Source organism: Haliotis rufescens, unplaced genomic scaffold, assembly GCF_023055435.1.
Source record: "Haliotis rufescens isolate VD_foot unplaced genomic scaffold, xgHalRufe1.0.p SCAF_15, whole genome shotgun sequence".
NCBI classification, from domain to species: domain Eukaryota; kingdom Metazoa; phylum Mollusca; class Gastropoda; order Lepetellida; family Haliotidae; genus Haliotis; species Haliotis rufescens.
The window spans coordinates 17,899,460-17,922,212 of record NW_025963835.1 but is presented as its reverse complement, the minus strand read 5'-3'; the positions used below and the strand labels follow the sequence as shown (position 1 = coordinate 17,922,212).

Here is a 22,753-nt window from a genome sequence, read left to right as displayed (position 1 = left end):
CTAGGCTACCCAACCGCCCCGTTGCCTCTTATGAGAAGTATGGGTTTCTGAAGACCAATTCTAGCCTGCATCATCAGTCCCACCCTAGAACTACAGACAGAGATGTTCTCAGTGAAAATGTCCAGATCAATGGCACCTTGTCATTTACATATAATTACACGTTTAGGTACCAACCATTATATTTCATCGGGGGGATGGGGGATGGGGAGGAGAGAGAGGAGATTGAGGATCAAAGGACCGTTGTTCAAAGGCATCTATACCAACAAGGTTCAGGGTAGCTCATTTGCTTTCCAGACACTTTAGAATCGTACATGTCACAGAGGTGTACGGAGTAACAATGCCTCTTCATGACGCACATAAAACTCTTCTCAAAGTCATCAATAACACTGACACAAAAACATTATATCAATTTCTTTTTCATTTCCAGAATAGATGTGCATCTCCTTTAATCTTCCGACAGGACCGAATCTGGACACATAACCATGGCAACAGTGATGTCATTACACAGTTGCCTCTTCACAATGTAATGGTGGACTATATGCTCAGCGTTTTTACAAAATATACAAGTCGGACATTTTATCTGCAACAAGCATCACTACTGCTCTCCGAATAAATAGGGTGGTTCCAATATGTAGATCACTGGGAATGACATACGAGCTCAGTTTGTGTCACCTTTATGCATATATTGGACAAGATAAATGTCAGATGGTGATGCAATGCCTTGAATGTAGCCCTGCCACCTGATGTCCCGATGTCACATTGTCAAACTACTGTAAACAGGGACGCTGATTTAGGGAGGGGCCACACCACTCAGCCTGTTGATAGTAATTAACCCAGGTTTACAGACCACCTGCTCTGGTCACGATAAAGCAACATACACACCTGTAGTGGTATTTTAAACTTGTAAAGCAGTTAAGACCATCTGTCTAACTTTTTGAATTTTGATTTTTTTCAAATTTTTAAACATTTAAATGCAGGGACAAGAATTTCAAATTAACATATTCTCTCAAAGAAGTTCATTTTTTACCTGATCTAAATCGATAAGATTAAAAAAAATAACTGAAACTTTAATTGAATACGTCAAATCATTTTCTTCATATTGACACTTATCCATGCTGAAACAAAAATCTATATGCAATATTCAATTCAAAAACTGACAATGGATCCGAAAGGTCTTAATGCCAAATCTACCATGTATATACAAAGGTTAAATCTGAAATTGACAAAGCATGTTGAATAAAGTATCATATCATCTCATCGTGATGCCTTTTCTCATGCTATAACAGCTTTAACAACTGTAACATTCACCAACATACTGGCATATTAACATAGTCAATTTCAGCAATTGGCAAATATCACAAACAATTTTTTTTATAAGTTTCAGCACTTCATGAAATAAAATAAACATTGATTCAAAGCACAAAACGATTCAATATAAATAGATTTATGTACACATGTTAAGACAGCCATCTTGACAAAGGTCTATCAATATTGACTTTACTACTATTGTTGACGGAATGGCTGACAAAGAGTCATGTAATGTGCAGTGGTCTACACAAAGGCTGTTGTATGGCTGGTTCAATCCCCGCCATTACACTTGACTTGCTGACAACACCGGCAGCCATTAAGTTATAGCACCAACACGTGTAAGCATGGATTTCCTATGGGATCAGGTGGCACATGTTTGCAACCCGCAATATCAAAGGAGGCTTTTACGACCTATCTCAAAATTCATACTCCATACTAAAATTAGCGGATATATGAACTGTGTGTGCGCGTGTGCATGTTTGTTGTTTATTGTTGCACTCATGAATATCCCAGCCATATTATAGCATATAGTAAATGATTGAGTTTGGATTAGACAATCCTGTGATTGATATTATGAGCAACGATTCATGCTAATCTCATTACCATCAGATCTTAGTTCTTGCAACTGCAAAACAAAATCGGAGGACATGACCTGTATGTCATCAAGCAAGTCTAGACAAAGTGGTCAATAGTGCAAGCAATGATCCATGGAAGGAGGATCCATTGTTAGTCAATTATGACACAAGGTGCAAGTCCCTCCTTCCTGATGGTCGATATGATGAGTAATGATCCATGGTTGGAGAATGATGACACACCAACAAGGAACCGAATCCTTCTTTCGCAGTGGTCGATGATCCAAGCAATGATCCATGGTTAGTCAATTATGACACAAGGTGCAAGTCCCTCCTTCCTGATGGTCGATATGATGAGCAATGATCCATGGTTGGAGAATGATGACACACCAACAAGGAACCGAATCCTTCTTTCGCAGTGGTCGATGTAGCAATGATCCATGGTAAGTCAATTATGACACAAGGTGCAAGTCCCTCCTTCCTGATGGTTGATATGATGAGTAATGATCCATGGTTGGAGAATGATGACACACCAACAAGGAACCGAATCCTTCTTTCGCAGTGGTCGATGATCCAAGCAATGATCCATGGTAAGTCAATTATGACCCTTATTGTCCCTTAACACCTGACAAACTGACTCCGGCTAGCTGGCTTGTGCCAGAGCATTGTGATGAATATAGGGCACTGGCGCCTATATTGTTCCAGAGGGATGACTCAGGTTCCCAAGTGAACTGTTTTTTCACTTTCTTTATAAATTAGCATCATCCTTCCTCTTTAGTAGTGAGTGAGTGAGTGAGTATGGATTTACGCCGCTTTTAGCAATATTCCAGCAATATCACGGCGGGGGACACCAGAAATCCTCTTTAGTAAATATCAGAAGGAACAAAGTAGCAAAACTCATCCATATTCCAGTCACAGGTTTGATACAGTTGGTTGGATGGTTTGTTGTTTTACGCCGCACTCAGCAATATTCCCGCTATATGATGGCGGTCTGTAAATAATCGAGTCTGGACCAGACAATCCAGTGATTGATATCATGAGCATCGATCCACTTACTTGAGATCGATGACATGCATCAACCAAGTCAGTGAGTCTGACCACCCGATCCCGTTAGACATGCATAGTCGCCTTTTACAGCAAGCATGGGTTGCTGAAGACCTATTCTATCCTGGATCTTTACAGGTCAGTTTGATACAGAAACGTAAGAGATTCAAGGATGTGTTCATGTTTTGAATTCAGTTTTCAAGTATTGAGATGGTTGTTGACAATATGTTTGTATATTTTCCACAGGAAATAGCCAGGGTTAGCACATGAGGAAATACACTAAATCATCTGACATATAAACTATACTATTTCAGACATGTACCACGAGGAAATAAACACTGTCCAACAAAACCAATGTTGCCGGATGTTTACCAAACTAGGTGTGAAAGTGAATGCATACAGGATCAGAATAATGAATTATCATTGTTGAATAATCAAATTTAAGTATATTTCTTGTACTTTGGTGAGAATCAATGGTTATTAAGCACCTTTTTTAAAACGTCCTTTCAAGACTGAGGGGGAAATTTAAGTATTTGTCATGGTTTGAATATCCATGAGTCAATACCTTCCTGGTTTGTTCGTGGTATTCAGCTGCCCTCAGCAATATTCCAGCTGTATGGCAGTCCGTATATAATCGAGTCTGGACCTGGCAATCCAGTGATTGACATCATGAGCATCGATCTACGCAACTGGGATACAATGACATGCATCCACCAAGTCAGCAGGCCTGACCACCCGATTCCGTTAGTCGCCTCTTACCAACATTAAACAAGTAGCACAAATTGAAACCAAGTGGGGATTCGAACTCTGCATGATGGAACTTTAACCACAAAGCTACCTCATTCCCAAGAATATTTTGGTTGTTTGTTGTTTTATGCCATACTCAGCAATATTCAACCTAAATAAAGTTGCCCTGTAAATAATCTAGTCTGGCCCAGGCAATCAAGTGATTGATATTATGAGCAACGATCATGTCACCAAGTCTGACCACCCGATCGATTAAGCTCTCTCTCACAAGGGGGCTGGTTCCCTTGATAAGAAACATTGCATATGCCCGGATCACATTTATCATGTTAATCATCCCCTGATAACAAGACTTGTATTTCGCTGACCAATATGAGCAAACTGTTTTTCCCCAAATTTCCTGCAAAGGGCAGTAAGTTTGGAATCCTGGAAAATCCCTGCATTTTATGAGCACAGATCACACTCATCATCACTATCATCATCAAACAGAACTGGGAAAAGATCAAGGGAAAAGATTCATTGTCAAAACTAAGTAAACACAACACCAGTGTTAGAAATTATCACTCGTCCTGTAGTCCTTGCCAAACTGCCCAATAGTTAAGGAGTCATAAGGACAAGTAGAAATTTGCCATTTTTAGGCCTTTTGCTATACATTATCATGATGTGGTCTAGTGGACTAAAATTGTTAGTTTCTACCGCCGACAAGACAGAATACTCATCCAAAGAACAGACCACCTCAACCTGCTAGCACTCAGTGATGCACAGACAGATCTTCTCACAACAGCATATTTATGTTAGTAAAGACAACACTGATCTAGTGGACCACCACCCCTGGGCAACCTGACCTGCCTCCAGCACACACGGCTCACACAACTCAGCATCTCAGTGTGGTGTGGAAACACTGATGACAGGACTAGCCCTGGGCAAACTTACAGTCCTGAATTAACACCCTTCTTATCCCACAGACCTACTTGGTAGCAGGCACCCTCTCATTATGTCACAGTGATGGAGTTCACGACTAAACAATGTTGCTACACTGATGCACGAGCTGAGATAGGGAAGTTTCCTCCGGGAATACACCCCCACAAAAAAAAAATCACCTTCACAAATCCACTTTCAAGGTGATCTTTTCAAGGTGAAAGGTGAGGTGAAATTGGGTTTAACGTCGCGTCCAAGATTATTGCACTTATATAGCGACGTGCATGCACGTGTATGTGTGTGTGTGTGTGTGTGGCTGCTTGTACTAGTCCGGACTGATGCCGATTTATAGTGCTAGCTCACTGAGATACCATGCCGCAGTTTAACATGAATACCCCACTCAGACACAGTATACTGACTCCGAGCCGACCAGTCCTTGTTTTAGCCCCTTAATGCCGAGCGCCAGACAGGGTAACAACAAGTACAATCTTTTTAATGACGCGGCCCGGGATCGAACCCTGGACCTTCCGCTCTCCGGGCGGACGCTCTACCACAAGACCACGGAGACGGTCCGATCTTTTCAAGGCTACTTTGATTTTGGTAGTTTTACAATTAAAGTGATCTTTTCAAGGCTACTTTAATTGTAAAACTACCAAAATCCACTTCATAGAGACTTCAACAAATCCCCATTTGTGGTGACCTTCACAAATCACAAATCCAGGTCCGTGTTGTCCATCATGCTCTCTAAGGACACAACTTTGCCAAAAATATTTTTATCATGAATATTTATAACAGACAGTAACAGTCCATTATCAACATGACCCTCCATAAATTTACATATGTCAGTAGACTTGTCCCCATCCCCACCATCCCCCCTAACCTGTCACATGTTTTGGCCACTTGCTCTTGTTCTTCCAGCAGCATAATCCCCAGACTGTTCCAACAACCATATCCCCACACCATGATCCAACAGCCTGATCCCAATGATCCAACAGCTATATCCCCACACCATGATGCAACAGCCTGATCCCAATGATCCAACAGCTATATCCCCACACCATGATGCAACAGCCTGATCCCAATGATCCAACAGCCATATCCCCACCGTGTGATCCAACAGCCTGATCCCAATGATCCAACAGCCATATCCCCACAGCCTGATCCAACAGCCTGATCCCAATGATCCAACAGCCATATCCCCACAGCGTGATGCAACAGCTGTATCGTCCCCAGTGTGATCTTGACAGCTATATCCAACAGCTATATCATAGAAACAGCTATATGAAGAAACTAAATTGAGTCTGAACCAGGCAATCCAGTGGTTGACATCATGGGCATTGACCTACGAAATTGGGATACGATAACATCCATCAACAAAGTCAGCGAACCTGACCACCTGATCCCATCAGTCGCTGAAAGTGGCACATCGCACCCCTTTTTGAGAATCAGACCTGGATCTTTGACACATCAAGCAGTATTCAAAAATAAGGGATCCCTGGGGGTCTTTTATGCTGCTTGAGTTAAGTAAGACTTCAATACTTAACATAAGGTTAAAACCAAATGGACAAGGCTTCTTACCCTCACATTATCAATATATCAGGTTCTTATTCGTGTCAAATGCAGAGCAAAATATTAAATGGGTATTTGTTTTTGTAGGAAAGTTCTCCCCAGACAATTTCATATCAGCCTCTGAAATGCATTCACATTGCATATTGTTGACATGAATTATGTAAAATGATTAAAAAATAGCTCCAAGGAAATGCCAGCAGAAATGTACTGAAGGAAAAACCCAAGATCAGATTATGTGATTTCCTTTCCCTTGACATTTTCATTTCATGGAGTGATCACTATCAGAATACAGTTCATAATAAATCTAACCTCGATCATGACATCAACAAGAACATACATGAGTTAAAGTCTCAAAGTCTGTACTTACAAGCCCTGCTTCCTATGAACTGGCTTCAACGCACACATAAACCAACAAGAAGGTCACCTTGATCTCATTAATCAGGCCAGTGCTAACGCTTGGCCTGTCTGGGGTAACATACGTACTGGAGTCGGAAATGGCGAGTGAATGCATGTTGTTTTAAGCTATGGTCAGCAATAGTCCAAACATAGCAAGGCGGCTTGTAGATGGTCCGTCTGCCCCAGGTAAACCAGTGTTTGACAGCATGAGCACCAGTCCACATCGTCCGGGCACAATGACAGACAGGTCACACATCGTTACAGCTTGAGCCTATTTAATTAGCATGGGGTCTTGGGGATCTATCCACCCCAGAGGAATCAGGAGTTGAGTTCTTGAGGAAGTGTCTCAGATTCAGATAATGGCCAGTGATTGGTTAAAAGAATAGGATTCAGATCATGGCCAGTGATTGGTTGAAAGAATAAGATTCAGATAATGGCCAGTGATTGGTTAAAAGAATAAGATTAAGATCATGGCCAGTGATTGGTTAAAAGAAAAAGATTCAGATAATGGCCAGTGATTGGCTAAAAGAATATGATTAAGATTGTGGCCAGTGATTGGTAAAAAGAATAAGATTAAGATGATGGCCAGTGATAGGTTAAACAAATAAGATTCCGATGGCTAGTGATCAGTTTCTGATTTGAGTCAGTCATTAAAAAAAAAAAAATCTCTGAGATTCTGATCGTGGCCTGCGACTTGGGAAGAGAATATGAGTCACATAGGGACCAAGGTCCATTCCACCAAGCGATCCCAGTGCTACAACTGTCGTAACTCACATTCATTATGACTTAAGACAGTTGAGCGCCATGATCATTTTATGGGAACAGGGTCCAAGACAGGAAGAACAGTGCAAGATTCAGACAGACAGATGCAAGAGCCTGATCCAGATACAGGCCAGGGCTTGTTGAATTGAATAGTGTTAACTACACAAGCCTTTGTGTATGCCCATCCTATCAGTGTCTGAACTATGGAAACACAATCTGGCCATCATGACCACTCCTGAATCGGGCCAGCACCATCAGGAGATTGTCACAGCACCAACTGTTCCACACGTGGTTCCAAGTGGCATGTACAACGTTCCTTTGTCATGGGGGGCCTGAAGATCAGTAACAAATCATACCAATAACATTCCTGCCCTTCACACCTTCACAGCAGGAACTCGGAATCTTTTTTTTTACAAATCTGGTTTTACTTACATATTTATAATGGGTCTTTGTCATGGGATATTTGTAACCGTTTGTTTCTTGGGATATAAGTGAAAATGATACTTTCAGTTCTGACCTTTAGCATCTATCAGCCATTTGTTCTCAGTGCTCCTTTCCATTATATTGATGTGAATCAAACACACATGTCTCAAACCACATCCTTTTGACAGCTTTGCATTCCAAGCAGAAACTCACTCAGGATGTGCCATATTTCTTTACATTAGGTTACATGAATCTCGTAAATTGATGGAACATTTGAATGGGTGAATAAATAGAGAAACTTAGCTGTGTCCTTGTTGATATAAGATACATCAACACAAGATGAGAACTGCTTCAAAAAGCCAAGGCTTTCCGGTGATTTTAAACCTTTCAGTAACAAGAGTTGATATCAAAAGACATGAGGGAAACATGTAATTTGTCATCCAAAATCATACCAACTTTGGTGGTTGAGAGACATGTGATGTCATTGTGATGTCATAGTAACCGATGATGTCACAATGATCTGCAGAGCATTGTGATGCAATTTCAAAGTAGGATATCTCCTAGAAGATATCACTTTATCTGACCCAAAGGTGGTACTTGTTGTCTGGCTCCCAGGTATAAGGATATACAAGGACTTGTCGGTAGGCTTCAGCATACTGTGTCGGAGGGGGGCACCCTGAATGTTAACCTGTGGCATTGTAACTCAGCAGACTTGTACCATAAAACCACCATTTGTCCAGACTAGCTCACACGTCACTGTACAAGTGCAATAATTTTGAACGCGATGTTAAACCCTATCACACCTCATCTCACCCCTCCCCACTAATTACAATGTCTGGATCTGGACCAAACATAGCTACTTCACCGTGGTGCATTATATAAGTGATCCTTTAAAAACATCCACAAATAACCTACCCTATGTTTAAGCATATACTAAGCATGATAAAGGTTTGTCGGAACCATACCCGTGCTCGTGGTACTGGATACTGTTAAAAGCGGCGCTAAACCCAACTCACTCACTCACTCACTCACTCACTAAGCATGGTAACGACCATTCAACTATTACTCTGGGATAAAAAAAATTCTGTTACATAATTCTTTATTGATTCTGTGTTCATCACACCTGGACCTTTTGAACTTCTATTCTAGCAAGACAAGTAGTGAGAGTGAGTGAGTGAGTGAGTGAGTGAGTGAGTGAGTGAGTGAGTGTGGTTTTTCTCAGCTTTTAGCAATATTACAGCAATATTGCGGCGGAAGACCAGAAATGACCTTCACACATTGTGCCCATGTGGGAATCGAACCCGGGTCTTCAGCATGATGAGCGAACGCTTTAACTACTTGGCTACCCCACTGACCCTGAAGACAAAGTAAATCTTTCTCCCTGTTTGAAATCAAGCATCCTTGTCATAATCCTGATGTTAAAAGGAAAAGATTTAGGGGTCCCTTGATTCAAATAACAAAGTATATCTCAAAGACACCGGGACCCTCTTCATTTCAAACACTGTTTCTCCTATACAATATCTCATCCTGATGTCAAACAGTTGAAATAACTCATTGCTTGAATGCCCTGTAAATATTATAACCACTACACCAGTATCAAACAGGTTAGATGACTTTGCCCAGTGACCCATACAAAACTGCAAGGGTTAACGTTCTCTCAATACAAAACAATTGTACAAACTGAAAGTTCGAGTTTACACATCCGCTGGTAAGTAAACCAGGTCAAGTATCATATTAAATCCATAATTCTAATAAATTCTACCGCTCATTCAAAGATTACCCAAACACATCATATGAATACAATGTAAACGTTGAAATAATTAGACTCCATGATTTCATGTTAGGATATAACTAGAGTGGTCATACATAACCTCAAGACAGGGCCAGGATCTGTTCTTCACCTGCCCTGAATAAGGATTATTAAGTATACTGAAGATACAGAAAATTGATGTAGATACATAGCACTGGTAGGGGCCAGGCACTGCTTTTCACTCGCCCCAAATGAGCTTTCTTAATGTTACAATGAACAAAACTGTCACATGATCCTTCAAATAAACATTACACTAAAACTTGAACAAAGTGATCTGCAAATAGCTTGTTGGCTGTCTTGGAAATAACCCACATGTACTTACTGTAACTGTTTGGGCATATTAATTTAAACCAGTCAGCTGGAGAAAGCAATAACAGCATGTTGCACACAAACTTCTTTAAGAGACCATCTTGCAAACAGAACACCATGAATGAAACGACCAAACCCAACTGTACAAACCTCTCAAGGGAGGACTTTCATTCTATTCTAGAGTTTTATCGTCTCTACAGTAAATATGAAAACCAAACTTAAATACTAAATTCCAACCAGAAATTGGTTGATCATAAGTTATAAATGAAAACACACAAACACAAAAAATGTAAAAAAAATAATCAAAGTGCACATGTTTAAGTACATAAATCTTATATCTTTAGTGAAATCTTTGGGGAATTTAAAATGGATCCAAAGCAACTGATGAAACATATTTGAATAGCATGTATCTCAAGGCTCTTAAACCTTCTTCAGTACACATATACTGCTAAGCCAAGCCTAAGAGTCAGATAACCAAATCACAACAGCAAACACATGGTTAAGGAATCTACTGTTTACAGAGAACCTGGCACGTCTTGAACGGAATCCATACACGTAATTGAATTAAGATCTATTCAACAGGAAAATGCTATAATTCTGACTTTATCTTGTCAAAAACAGCTAACTATGTATTTCCCTTCAGCAGATCAAATGTACGGCAGATGTGTTGGCATATTACTTTATCTACTCCTCTGTTGACTTAAGTAAGCTTAGAACAGGGCTACGACCCTTCAGGATGACTTGTAAAAGAGGGGATGAACAGATTGAGAGATAACATGTAATCCTTGAGAAACATCCCTTTCATCAATGGCTAACATGATGACTCATACATCTACAACTGAGAACAACAACAAATAAAACTTTCAAATCCTACATTAAATATTAAACCAATTTCCTAATTCAAAATGTCATACAAAGGTTATAGGATTTTTTTGTCGACAATGACTCATGGCAGTGATTAAGAAGGAAGGTACAAGGACAGCATCAATGAATGAAACTGAAAAAGATAGATAAAAGAACACATTGAAAAACTATAAGACTTACAATTGGGCTTGTCATCAATTTCCCAAACGTCATTTCTCCTGGTTGAGCTTGGAGTTTGCGTATCCTCTTAGAATTCTCCATACTGATTCCGTGCAGACGACACACACTGAATACTCTTTCATGTACCTCAGCTAGAACATGTCAAAATGACAAACACCGCCCTTGTTTTTACGACCAGGCCATGCTGTTAATCCACGCAACAAAGACACGGCACCATCGATAGATATGATATTCTGTCACTGAGCAATGATGTCACAGTCTGAACTCTGCCGGCCACAGGACAGAGGTGAGTATGCTGTAGCAGCTAGCCGCTTGATAGCAGGACTAGCAGACGGAAGGAAGCAGACGGCAATGTTACTGCAGATAGGCTAGGCTAAGATGTGCACTCTCTACTTCAACCGGGTCAAGACTACCTCGCTTCCCAAAGCCCATCCGTTCACGCATTTAATGAAGCCTCAGTCCTGTTTTCCTTGATAAGGAGCTAGGTGAAAACACAGAAAGGCAATTCCAGGTCTGTTCACCCGAGCTGGAATAATTTGTCTCTGTCACAGCCTCATCTTAGAACAAGCAGCTGCCATGTATTAACATCCAAATTTCCCCATCCGTTGAATTTCAAATTAAAATTCAGATTCCTTTCCTGAGCTGAGTGCGAACACGGATGTACACAATAGAGCCAAGATGAGAATGATCATACATCAGATTGGGTAATGGAAGCCTCGTCAATTCTGCCCGGTTACCCGTGTGAGGCTGGGCTGTCTTATTGACTAGCCGGTGGTTGGAGGGGCGCGTGCTGGAGACAAAAGTGAAGCAGTGTCTCGTCACCTAGTGTGTATATACTGGTTACTGGTCGAGCGGGCAGTTGTCTCTTTGTATGTAAATCTTACGCTGTCTTCATTCACAATATGGGCTGACACACTGACACTTCACTCATCACGAAAGCTTGACTTCAGTCAACACAATTCATCACTCATGCATGACGGGAGTAGGGCAAGAAGAAGCATCTTTTAGGAAGTCTGTCAAGCATTTTTGTGTGTTTTTTTCAAAAAGAAAACTATTATCAGGACACAAAATTGTCAAGGTCGTAAAAACACTAATTGATCATAATTTGCTTCGTTGAAATAACGACAATCAATCAGTGAGTTTTACTACTGGAGGTAAAGCTGTTTCACAAATACTCCTAAGAGATCAAATATATTTTTTCGATGCCAAATTCAAGCACACAAAGCTGCAATTTATGGTATGTGTGAAATGTGGACACTAATCCATTGGGATAATCTTGTTTCTTTTTTACTAGAAGCACTGAGACTTTCATTGCATGAACAAAGACAATAGCAGAGATGCACACAAAGAAGGACCACAATGACACAAGCCTGATGACAAAATCAGTCTCCAGTTCATCACTCACTGCTCAAACTTCACAAATCCATCTTCGAAATTGGAAGAAAAAAAATCAGTAACCATAGCAATTTGAAGGTCATGTTGACAGAAGCGAAATCAGTTTTGATGTAAAATTAACATTACACATGTTTTCTCCCTAATTTTATAATTAAGACGAGATCTTTTTCATCATGTTCATATAAAATATTTTTTTAAATTTGATTATATCCAACTTTATTTTTATAGAAAATTTGACAATTTGTTGATAACGGCTAACAAAAGATAAACAGAAAAGAATTTCATTGCCTGTGGACAAAAATCTTTAAACAGTTTCATTAAAAAAAGAATATAAAAGGAAAATGTTTAATTTCAATAACATTATTCCAATGCAAGTAAATATTCCAATAACTACAAAAATCCATATTAAAACATCAAAGCAAAAATACCCCTACATAAATCTCTACAAAACCCGACTTGTTCAGTGAAAACATACGTAGGTATCTTTCACTCGATCCACAATAAACTATTTTCCCTGCGAGCAGACGTGAAAGTTTCCTTTCCTTGACTGTGGCCCAGCGAGTTTCAAGTAGCGAGTTTCCTGTGTTTCCCTTCCTTCACAGATGGCGTTGTATACACTGAACCATGCACTTCATGCACAGCTTTCCACACACTCCAAGTTTTGTTGCAGAACATAGGACGTCGATCTACATCTGTCTGTTTCAACGTTTGCTCAGCTATCTGTTGTTGTACTCAGTGCGAGGGTCTAGTGGCCAAATTTGTCCCACAAGACAGCACCACCAAATCTTTTCACACATCACCTGGCTTCAGATACAGTCAAGTTTAAACATGCTTTTTTTCTCCAATATAGATTCTGCCCAAACGACCTGTTTTTCTGAACTCTCACCTGCTTCCCAAATGTTTAGCCTCTTTTCAGTGTAACATTCTTAGGGTTAGACACAGCTACAAGTCTGCCAGTCAATACCAGTGAAAATCTGCAAGGACTAAATGGTGTCCACCCAAATCTAGTTAAGTTACATAACTAATTATTTTTATGGTATCTACCTAACTGTTTTCTCAGCTACATATAGTTGGTTGGTTTGTTGTTCAACGCCGCACTCAGCAATATTCCAGCTCTATGACGGCGGTCTGTAAATAATCAAGTCTGGACCAGACAATGCAGTGATTGATATCATGAGCATCGATCGGGATCGATGACATGCATCAAGCAAGTCAGCAAGCCTGACCACCCAATCCCATTAGTCGCCTCTTACGACAAGCATAGTCGCCTTTTTCGGCAAACATGTGTTGTTACATATGGTGCAATGTAAGTTTCCCATATATCTATAAAGTAAATAAGATTTCTTATCTTCAGACATTTTTGTCAAACTCACAGACAAAAGATATCTAACAACTAAACTTCCAAATACAACAAATCCTAACATTTGTGATAAATTTGCATCCCATAAGATGAAAGTGATAATTTGAAAATTGAAACAAATCATCACCGAATCCTCATTTGAGATTAATGTATCGAGTCTGGACCAGATAATCAAGTGATTGACATCAAGAGCATCGAAACAGCAATTTGGATACAATGACATGCATCAACCAAGCCAGAGAGTCTGACCACCTGATCCTGTTAGTCGAATCTTACAAAAAGCATAATCTGACGGAGGACTTATTCTAACCCAGATCTTCACAGGTGGAGTGAACCAATCACAGGGGAGGTTGGCATGCTTGGTGTCTTAGAAGAGGGTGTTTTCACCCCTGCACAACCCCAAACCCCTACTTGATCTGCTAGGGATAACTTCCGGCAACCTTAACACTGCCAAGGTGCATCCCCCAATCCGACTACAAAAATCGCCAAAGTTTCAACAATGAATGTCAAAATCATAGACACCTCCCTCTAAAAGGTGAATGAAACTTGTTTTCAAATTCAGCTAACAATTTTATCTGGTTGCAAAGCAGCGTGTGTACGTCACAGACACGTATCTCCACACAGATTTATTGATACGGAGGCAACAAGCAGCACTACATCACCTAGGTGGATTACAAGACTGCCCAGAAAAAACAGTTCCATGTTGATCTACCTGCAGACTTTCTCTGCCGAGAACACATTACCGTAATTGATGCAATAATCTCTTGCCCAGAGGCGGCCATTTCGATCCTTGAGTCGTTACAAGACATGCCTAGTTTGCCAGCTAAGTCAACAACTACCTTAATCTGAGACAAAGTAAACGGGAACAGCCGTACCGTATTCACCGTATTAAGTGCCCTGCTCCAATAAGTGCCCCCTGACAACTACTAGACCAATCAGTAGCGTCAGTGAGTATGGTTTTACGCCACTTTTTGCAATATTCAAGCACGGCGGGGGACACCAGAAATGGGCTTCACACATTGTAGCAATGTCGGGAATCGAACCCAGGTCTTCGGTGACGAGCGAACGCTTTAACCCCCCCCCCCCATACAAAGCTAAAACATTCACATGACATTCCATATTTTCTTGGGTATTTTATAGATTTCTTTTTTTTAAAACAGCAGTGAAGAAGGGGTATAAACTTGCCTTGAAACTATCCAAACTTTATACATGTTATAGCTCATAAACAATTGAGTTTAGTTTACCACCTGATCTCTGACAACAAAGTTATTGTGTTGAGTATGATTAATTTTTACGGCAAATACATTTGTCAGTATGTTTATTTGTTCTTTAACACCACATTCAATAATATTAAGCTATGAAATGATGGCCTGTAAATAATCAAGCTTGGACCAAACAATCCAGTGACTGATATTATAATCACCCACGCCATCAAGTAATCGACCTGTCCCTATGACCACCCAATCCATACGGTCGCCTCTTACTTCAAGTATACTTTGCTGCGGACCTTTTTCTACCAGGTCCACACAGGGTCCAATAAGAAAGTTCACAAAAGCCCTTTAATACATGAGATTCCGGGGTAGAATAGGTCTTTAGCAACCCATGCTTGTCGTAAAAGGCGACTAACGGGATCAGGTGGTCAGGCTCGCTGACTTGGTTGATGCATGTCCTTGATCCCAATTGTGTGAATCAATGCTCATGATATTAATCACTGGATTGTCTGGTCCAGACTCGATTATTTACAGACCGCCGTCATATAGCTGGAATATTGCTGTGTGCGGCGTTAAACAACAAACCAACCAACCAACTTTAATACATGAACTATGGTAAGCACACTTCAGGGATTTGGCATATCTGAAATACAGGCCACATCTCAAGCATGTCTCTAATCAAATCAAGCCAGACGCTGGTAAATAAACAGCTCTTTCAAGTGATTTATGAATGAAAATCTATAGTCAACATAGAAAATATGTAACAGGAGAAGTTTGCTTCGTCTTGTTCTGGATTTTACATTACACCAATAAAAACCAATAACATTGAGGCATGAGAGCTTTCCAGGGAAAAACATGAGTTTCTAATCCATGTCAGGATCTGAAGTTTCCTTTACATATAAATTGCAGATTTGCAATGTATGCTAAAATGTTTGCTGTATTATTATGATCCCGGTCAATGGATCTATTTTTCCTTCTGACCCCTTCCGTGGTCCAGTGGTAGACCACCGGAGGTTCGATCAGCAGCCGCGTCATACCAAAAGATGGTACGTGTGGTTCTTTCGTGTGAGTGTGGTTGCTTGTACTAGTCAGGACTAATGCTGATTTTATAGAGCTTGCCCACTGAGATACCATGCCTAAGTTTAACATAAATACCCTACTCAGACACAGTATACTGACTCTGAGCCGACCAGTTCTTGTTTTAGCCCCTTAATGCTGAGTGCCAGGCAGGGTAACAACAAATACAAACACATGCAAGTCCCCATGTCATCAATCCCAATTGTGTGGATCGATGCTCATGATGTCAATCACTGGATTTGGTCCAGACTCGATTATTTACAGACCACCGTCATATAGCTTAAATATTGCTGAGTGTGGTGTTAATCAACAAACAAACAAACAAACAAAACATGCACGTCGCTATGTAGTGCAATAATCACGAACGCGACGATTAACCCCATTTCACCTCACCTTACCACCTATTTTTCCTTCTCTGCTCCCTGGGGACTATACAACCCAAGCTGATAACTGGGATCAGTAGTCATCCTACAGATCGATCATGTCCATTGAATACCGTATTCGACATAATAAGCGCCCAGGGCGCTCTCAAAATTAGAAATAGCGGCTCTTATTAGAATATTATTTTGGTGAAAGATCGTAAATTTCGTGGTTAATGCTGACAGCCTGATATGAAATGTTTAAATACGACAGATATATTTTTCCATTATTTAATTGCCCATAATTATGGGTGCATATAACACACGAGTACGTATTATACAATCTTGTGTACATTGATCAATCAGAAGGGGTGCTAATTGGGATTGTTCCCTGGCCAAAATATCAGCAAATATCGCCATGGGCGCTTATTACGTCGAATACAGTAATCAGGAGAAAGGGACTCAGTATGCAAAGTGATATTTTACCATACCAAACGCTCCACAATCTGTGCCAAACACTTTTGAGTCCATATTAACCTGGTCTCTTGGCATCATTTTCAAATTATGTGTTTTATATGGACTATTGATAGCCGAGATTACTAACCTGAAGACACAAGACAAGACAAGTGGCTAAAGTACCAGACTGCTAAAAACATATATTTGCTACTAAGTTGATTTTCAACAAAATAAAGTCACAAACTCCTCCAGAAACATTAAGACTTGTTAATCGCCCATCAAACACCTCTATCACAACTGCAAACCCTCATCCTGCTGGTGAGAGATTTATTTATTCACAGGACAACACAGCTGCCATTTGAATATTCATCAAACGGAAACACACTTGTAGGGTTTCTACAGAAATATTGACTCACACGTCAATCTTCTCAAATTCTTCCCAATTTCTACCTCGTACCTACAGGTATCTGTCCTGATGGGGTCCCCCTCGCACCCATAACAAATATTTGATCACCTAAAACTGGCAGTCGGGACGTAAGATTATCTCTGATCACCTCGGCTTATTCAGGCTAAAGTTGGCGGCACAAGGGTGAATATAGAGCCCTCAAGGCTGTGCTTTTTCAGCAGAGTCAGCTTTTATGTACGAGAATCCTAACGTCTGGAGACGAAAACGACGACAGTGCCTGCATACAAAGGAAGATGATGATGTCTACAAAACTAGTTCTCATTATAAACAAACAGAGACATTTTAATTCCTACAAAGGTGACCTGGAGAATGAATTACTAGTGCTAAGACTCATCTCTCATGTTTAGCTGTGTGTATAATGTTTGACGTTTCAGATCGCAATATTCCAGCAAGATCAACCAAGTTACGGGTGTGACCACCCTATTAAGTCGCTGCCTACAACTAGCACATGTTACTTGTGATCCCAAATTTTAGCATGGAATCCCAACAGGGTCATATTTTGTGGATGTTTTGTTTGTTTGCTTGTTGTTTAACCCCACACTCAGCAATATTCCAGCTATATGATGGTGATCAGTAAATAATCAAGTCTGGACCAGACAATCCAGTGATTGACATCATGAGCGTCAATCCACGCAATTGGGATACAATGACATGCATCCATCAAGTCAGCGCGTCTGACCATCCAATCCCGTTAGTCACCTCTAATGACAAGCATTGTCGCCTTTTACGACAAGCTTGGGTTGCTGAAGACCTATTCTAACCCGGATCTTCGCGGGTCCATATTCTGTGGAACAGGACATGTGACTGGCACAGAAATACAACTTCTTATAACTAGTCGTACCCATCCCAACCAAGGGAGTGACATGACACACCAACACAGCCAGACAGACACAAAGCCAGGTGTGCAGGGTTTGAAATTCCTTGCATCAGGATGCCATTGATATGGTTAGAATCAAAATGGCAACTGGGATTATGGGAATTATTATGGGATTCCAATTGTAGGGTTTGACTTGACCTACAAAACTAGGGGTCCAGTGGACCCACAAATGGCAATTTCAAGGGTCCTTACGGGACATATGAGTGTCCTGTAAAGTAATGAAATCATGTGTGTAGTGTACTGTAAGATTAAATAATTATTTGATTACAGGAACTTCATATTTATTGTTGTTCAAAAGCATTTAGAAGTGATACACATAAGGAAGAGAATTTATGGATGTCAACTTCTTTTTTATGAGGAACACAACGTTTCGGAGTCTATGCTTACTCCTTCATCAGGTGAATGAATGCCATGAGGCAGAGAGCATATATATGTACAGGTACCTGTAAGAACAACAGCATATTTCTTTTATTTCTATTTTTATTTCTCTTTCATATTTCTTGTAAATTTGGTACAATGTATATTATCTTGAGTCCCTCATGACGCAATATATGTTGTTTTCTGTGTCCATTCTTCACATTTGTGCATACTAGACACATATTTCTGCGTCACGTAAAAACCTGCTATTGGCTGTAATAATCAAAGATTGACCGGAAGGTCCAAACTACCAAGCAATCAAACGCAATTGTCAATAATCGAACACAAACGATTTTGTCTCCTCTCAAGTTCTCAGGTGGTATTTTATCAAGGTGTGTTCACAACTTGCAACTTTGGAAATCAAAATATATGTTGTTTTCTGTGTCCATTCTTCACATTTGTGCATACTAGACACATATTTCCGCGTCACGTAAAAACCTGCTTTTGGCTGTAATAATCAAAGATTGGCCGGAAGGTCCAAACTACCAAGCAATCAAACGCAATTGTCAATAATCGAACACAAACGATTTTGTCTCCTCTCAAGTTCTCAGGTGGTATTTTATCAAGGTGTGTTCACAACTTGCAACTTTGGAAATCAAAATGATGACTTTTTGTTTGTTTTAGTGGGTGTGATCTAATGTTGCTGAATCTAATCTTGAAAAACAGCAAAATGACATGATTGATAGATGGGAATGATCAAATGATAAAATTATGATTTAACTAAAAACAACCAACACATAGCATGATGTAAGTTCCTGGAGTCTGAAGGACACAGAAATATTATTTCTGAATAAAACTGTTTTGGGTATGCAGCCAGCCAGGTAAACAGGATAAACACAGTTAGAGTATGCACAGAAGACATGCGTTTGCTCACCTAGATCAGCTCAATTTTTGTTTTTCATATTTTGGGGGCTATTATAACAAAAGGCAGGAGGGAATATATACTAAACAAAACAAGTTAGGGATCGTGAATATTTTTTTTGATATTCTTATGTAATTGGGTGTTCAGTCTTCACTAAAAAGAAATATCACCCAAAATATTCGTGATCCCTAACCTGTTTTGTTCAGTATATTAAAATTCTTTTCAAGACCTTTCATGAATCTTCAACGCCCTCAGTTGTTTAAACATCATCACAAATCCAACAGGGACTCCTACATCAAGGTATCTGTTTATAACAAGACAATTATCTCCTACAGCAAAGGTCACATGTCACCATCAACAGGCACTGATTGTGCCAAGCCCTTCCAGGCCACACCCCCAACCATATTCCCCGGCATGATATACGACCAGCATATTAACCTATAGGACCCCTACCTTAATGGAAATGTTAAGCCTTGTTAGAATAGCCTGCAATTTGTTTGTACACTTTCAGTGATTCGGGGCCCATGTCACGCACCCCGTCATGTCCAGTTCCACGGAAGGTCATGTCCTAAGTGACAGAAGGATTAAGATATTTTCACAAGATTAAGACTGGAATCCCTTTGTGTGACAGATAAAGGTTCTGATGAGGGAATGAATGCTGTTCATACGTAGGTATTTGTTATCACACCAGGGATTTATCTGGACCTGCTCAGAGGCTGATATTCGGCCCCAAATCTGCAAAAATTGTCATTACAAATTCCCAAAATGGAATTAAAAGTTCACAATTTATGTTAAAACTAATCGCTAATTACATGGCTAAGTCAAGATAACCTGGATTACACTGATAATAGGATGAATAAATAGGAAGCGGTGATATATTATTTCATTGAATGTAATCTCAAAAAAAGAAGTAAAGATAGGCCTACCACTGAATTAAACAAAATAAGAACCTACAAAATTTCAATTTCTAACAAAACTATTTTTTTCCAAATTGCCTGCCAGTAGACATTAGTTTCAATTCCTTAATAAATCCCTGCACATCACGTGATCAGATGGAGTGTGTGACAGTGATTTTGATGCAGCAATGAGCAGTCAGTGATACCTGTATCAATTACTTCACCACTGAATAACCATTTCTTGTTTGTTTTATTATTAGCCACCATCAAACATGGTGTATACTTTCTTTTGCCAGCAGGTTTTATAATAATGCTACTTTACTGGTACAGTCCTCATCACATATAAGTGCTACTTTACTGTACAGTCCTCATCACATTTTAGTGCTGCTTCACTGTACAGTCCTCATCACATATATGTGCTACTTTACTGGTACAGTCCTCATCACATTTAAGTGCTGCTTCACTGTACAGTCCTCATCACATTTTAGTGCTGCTTCACTGTACAGTCCTCATCACATTTAAGTGCTACTTTACTGTACAGTCCTCATCACATTTTAGTGCTGCTTCACTGTACAGTCTTCATCACATTTAAGTGCTACTTCACTGTACAGTCCTCATCACATTTAAGTGCTACTTCACTGTACAGTCCTCATCACATTTAAGTGCTACTTCACTGTACAGTCTTCATCACATATATGTGCTGCTCCACTGTACAGTCCACATCTCACATAAGTGCCAGTTCACTGTACAGTCCTCATCACATTTAAGTGCTGCTTCACTGTACAGTCCTCATCACATTTTAGTGCTGCTTCACTGTACAGTCCTCATCACATTTTAGTGCTGCTTCACTGTGCAGTCCTCATCACATTTAAGTGCTGCTTCACTGTACAGTCCTCATCACATTTAAGTGCTACTTCACTGTACAGTCCTCATCACATTTAAGTGCTACTTCACTGTACAGTCTTCATCACATATATGTGCTGCTCCACTGTACAGTCCACATCACACATAAGTGCCAGTTCACTGTACAGTCCTCATCACATTTAAGTGCTGCTTCACTGTACAGTCCTCATCGCATTTAAGTGCTGCTTCACTGTACAGTCCTCATCACATTTAAGTGCTGCTTCACTGTACAGTCCTAATCACATTTAAGTGCTGCTTCACTGTACAGTCCTCATCACATTTTAGTGCTGCTTCACTGTACAGTCCTCATCACATTTTAGTGCTGCTTCACTGTGCAGTCCTCATCACATTTAAGTGCTGCTTCACTGTACAGTCCTCATCACATTTAAGTGCTACTTCACTGTACAGTCCTCATCACATTTAAGTGCTACTTCACTGTACAGTCCTCATCACATATATGTGCTGCTCCACTGTACAGTCCACATCACACATAAGTGCCAGTTCACTGTACAGTCCTCATCACATTTAAGTGCTACTTCACTGTACAGTCCTCATCACATTTAAGTGCTGCTTCACTGTACAGTCCTCATCACATTTAAGTGCTACTTCACTGTACAGTCCTCATCACATTTAAGTGCTACTTCACTGTACAGTCCTCATCACACATAAGTGATACTTCACTGTACAGTCCTCATCACATTTAAGTGCTGCTCCACTGTACAGTCCTCACCACATTTAAGTGCTGCTCCACTGTACAGTCCTCATCACACTTAAGTGCTACTTCACTGTACAGTCCTCATCACATTTAAGTGCTGCTTCACTGTACAGTCCTCATCACATGTTAGTGCTGCTTCACTGTACAGTCCTCATCATATTTAAGTGCTGCTTCACTGTACAGTCCTCATCACATTTAAGTGATGCTTCAATGTAGTCCTTATCACATTTAAGTGCTGCTTCACTGTACAGTCATCACATTTAAGTGCTACTTCACTGTACAGTCCTCATCACATTTAAGTGCTGCTTTACTGTACAGTCCTCATCACACATAAGTGCTGCTTCACTGTACAGTCCATATCACATATATGTGCTGCTTCACTGTACAGTCCTCATCACATTTAAGTGCTGCTCCACTGTACAGTCCTCACCACATTTAAGTGCTGCTCCACTGTACAGTCCTCATCACACTTAAGTGCTACTTCACTGTACAGTCCTCATCACATTTAAGTGCTGCTTCACTGTACAGTCCTCATCACATTTAAGTGCTGCTTCACTGTACAGTCCTCATCACATTTAAGTGCTACTTCACTGTACAGTCCACCCATGAGTGTTCTATATCTAGAAGAGGCAGATGTCAAATCATGTGTGACATGATGCTGTGTTGATCACACAGATGCTACTTGAGTTGTACACTGTACTACTTCACTTTTCTCTCAACCTTCGTATTTCGAGGAGAGTGAGCTGGCTTAGACACGACTCTGATGGTTCTGGCCTTCAGGATCAGTGGCTTGGTGGAAGGTGTCTCGCAAGTGTGGATCGCTGCTAACGATATCAATCACTGGATAATCTGGTCCAGAC

The 22,753-nt window shown here is 40.3% G+C and overlaps 1 protein-coding gene across 4 annotated transcripts in view; it reads right to left on the bottom strand.

Annotated features, from left to right (window-relative positions):
- Positions 1–22,753, bottom strand: part of LOC124138662 (septin-2-like) — a 145,929-nt gene that overhangs the window by 99,206 nt on the left and 23,970 nt on the right. For 2 of the 4 annotated variants that reach the window (XM_046505415.2, XM_048396241.1), the window contains exon 1: positions 10,900–11,771. The exons of the other annotated variants lie outside the window; for them this stretch is intronic. In XM_046505415.2, coding sequence (XP_046361371.1) covers positions 10,900–10,980 — 81 coding nt within the window. In that variant the 5' untranslated portion in view covers positions 10,981–11,771. Of the gene's footprint in view, positions 1–10,899; positions 11,772–22,753 lie in introns of those variants that run through there. 4 annotated transcript variants of the gene reach the window in all.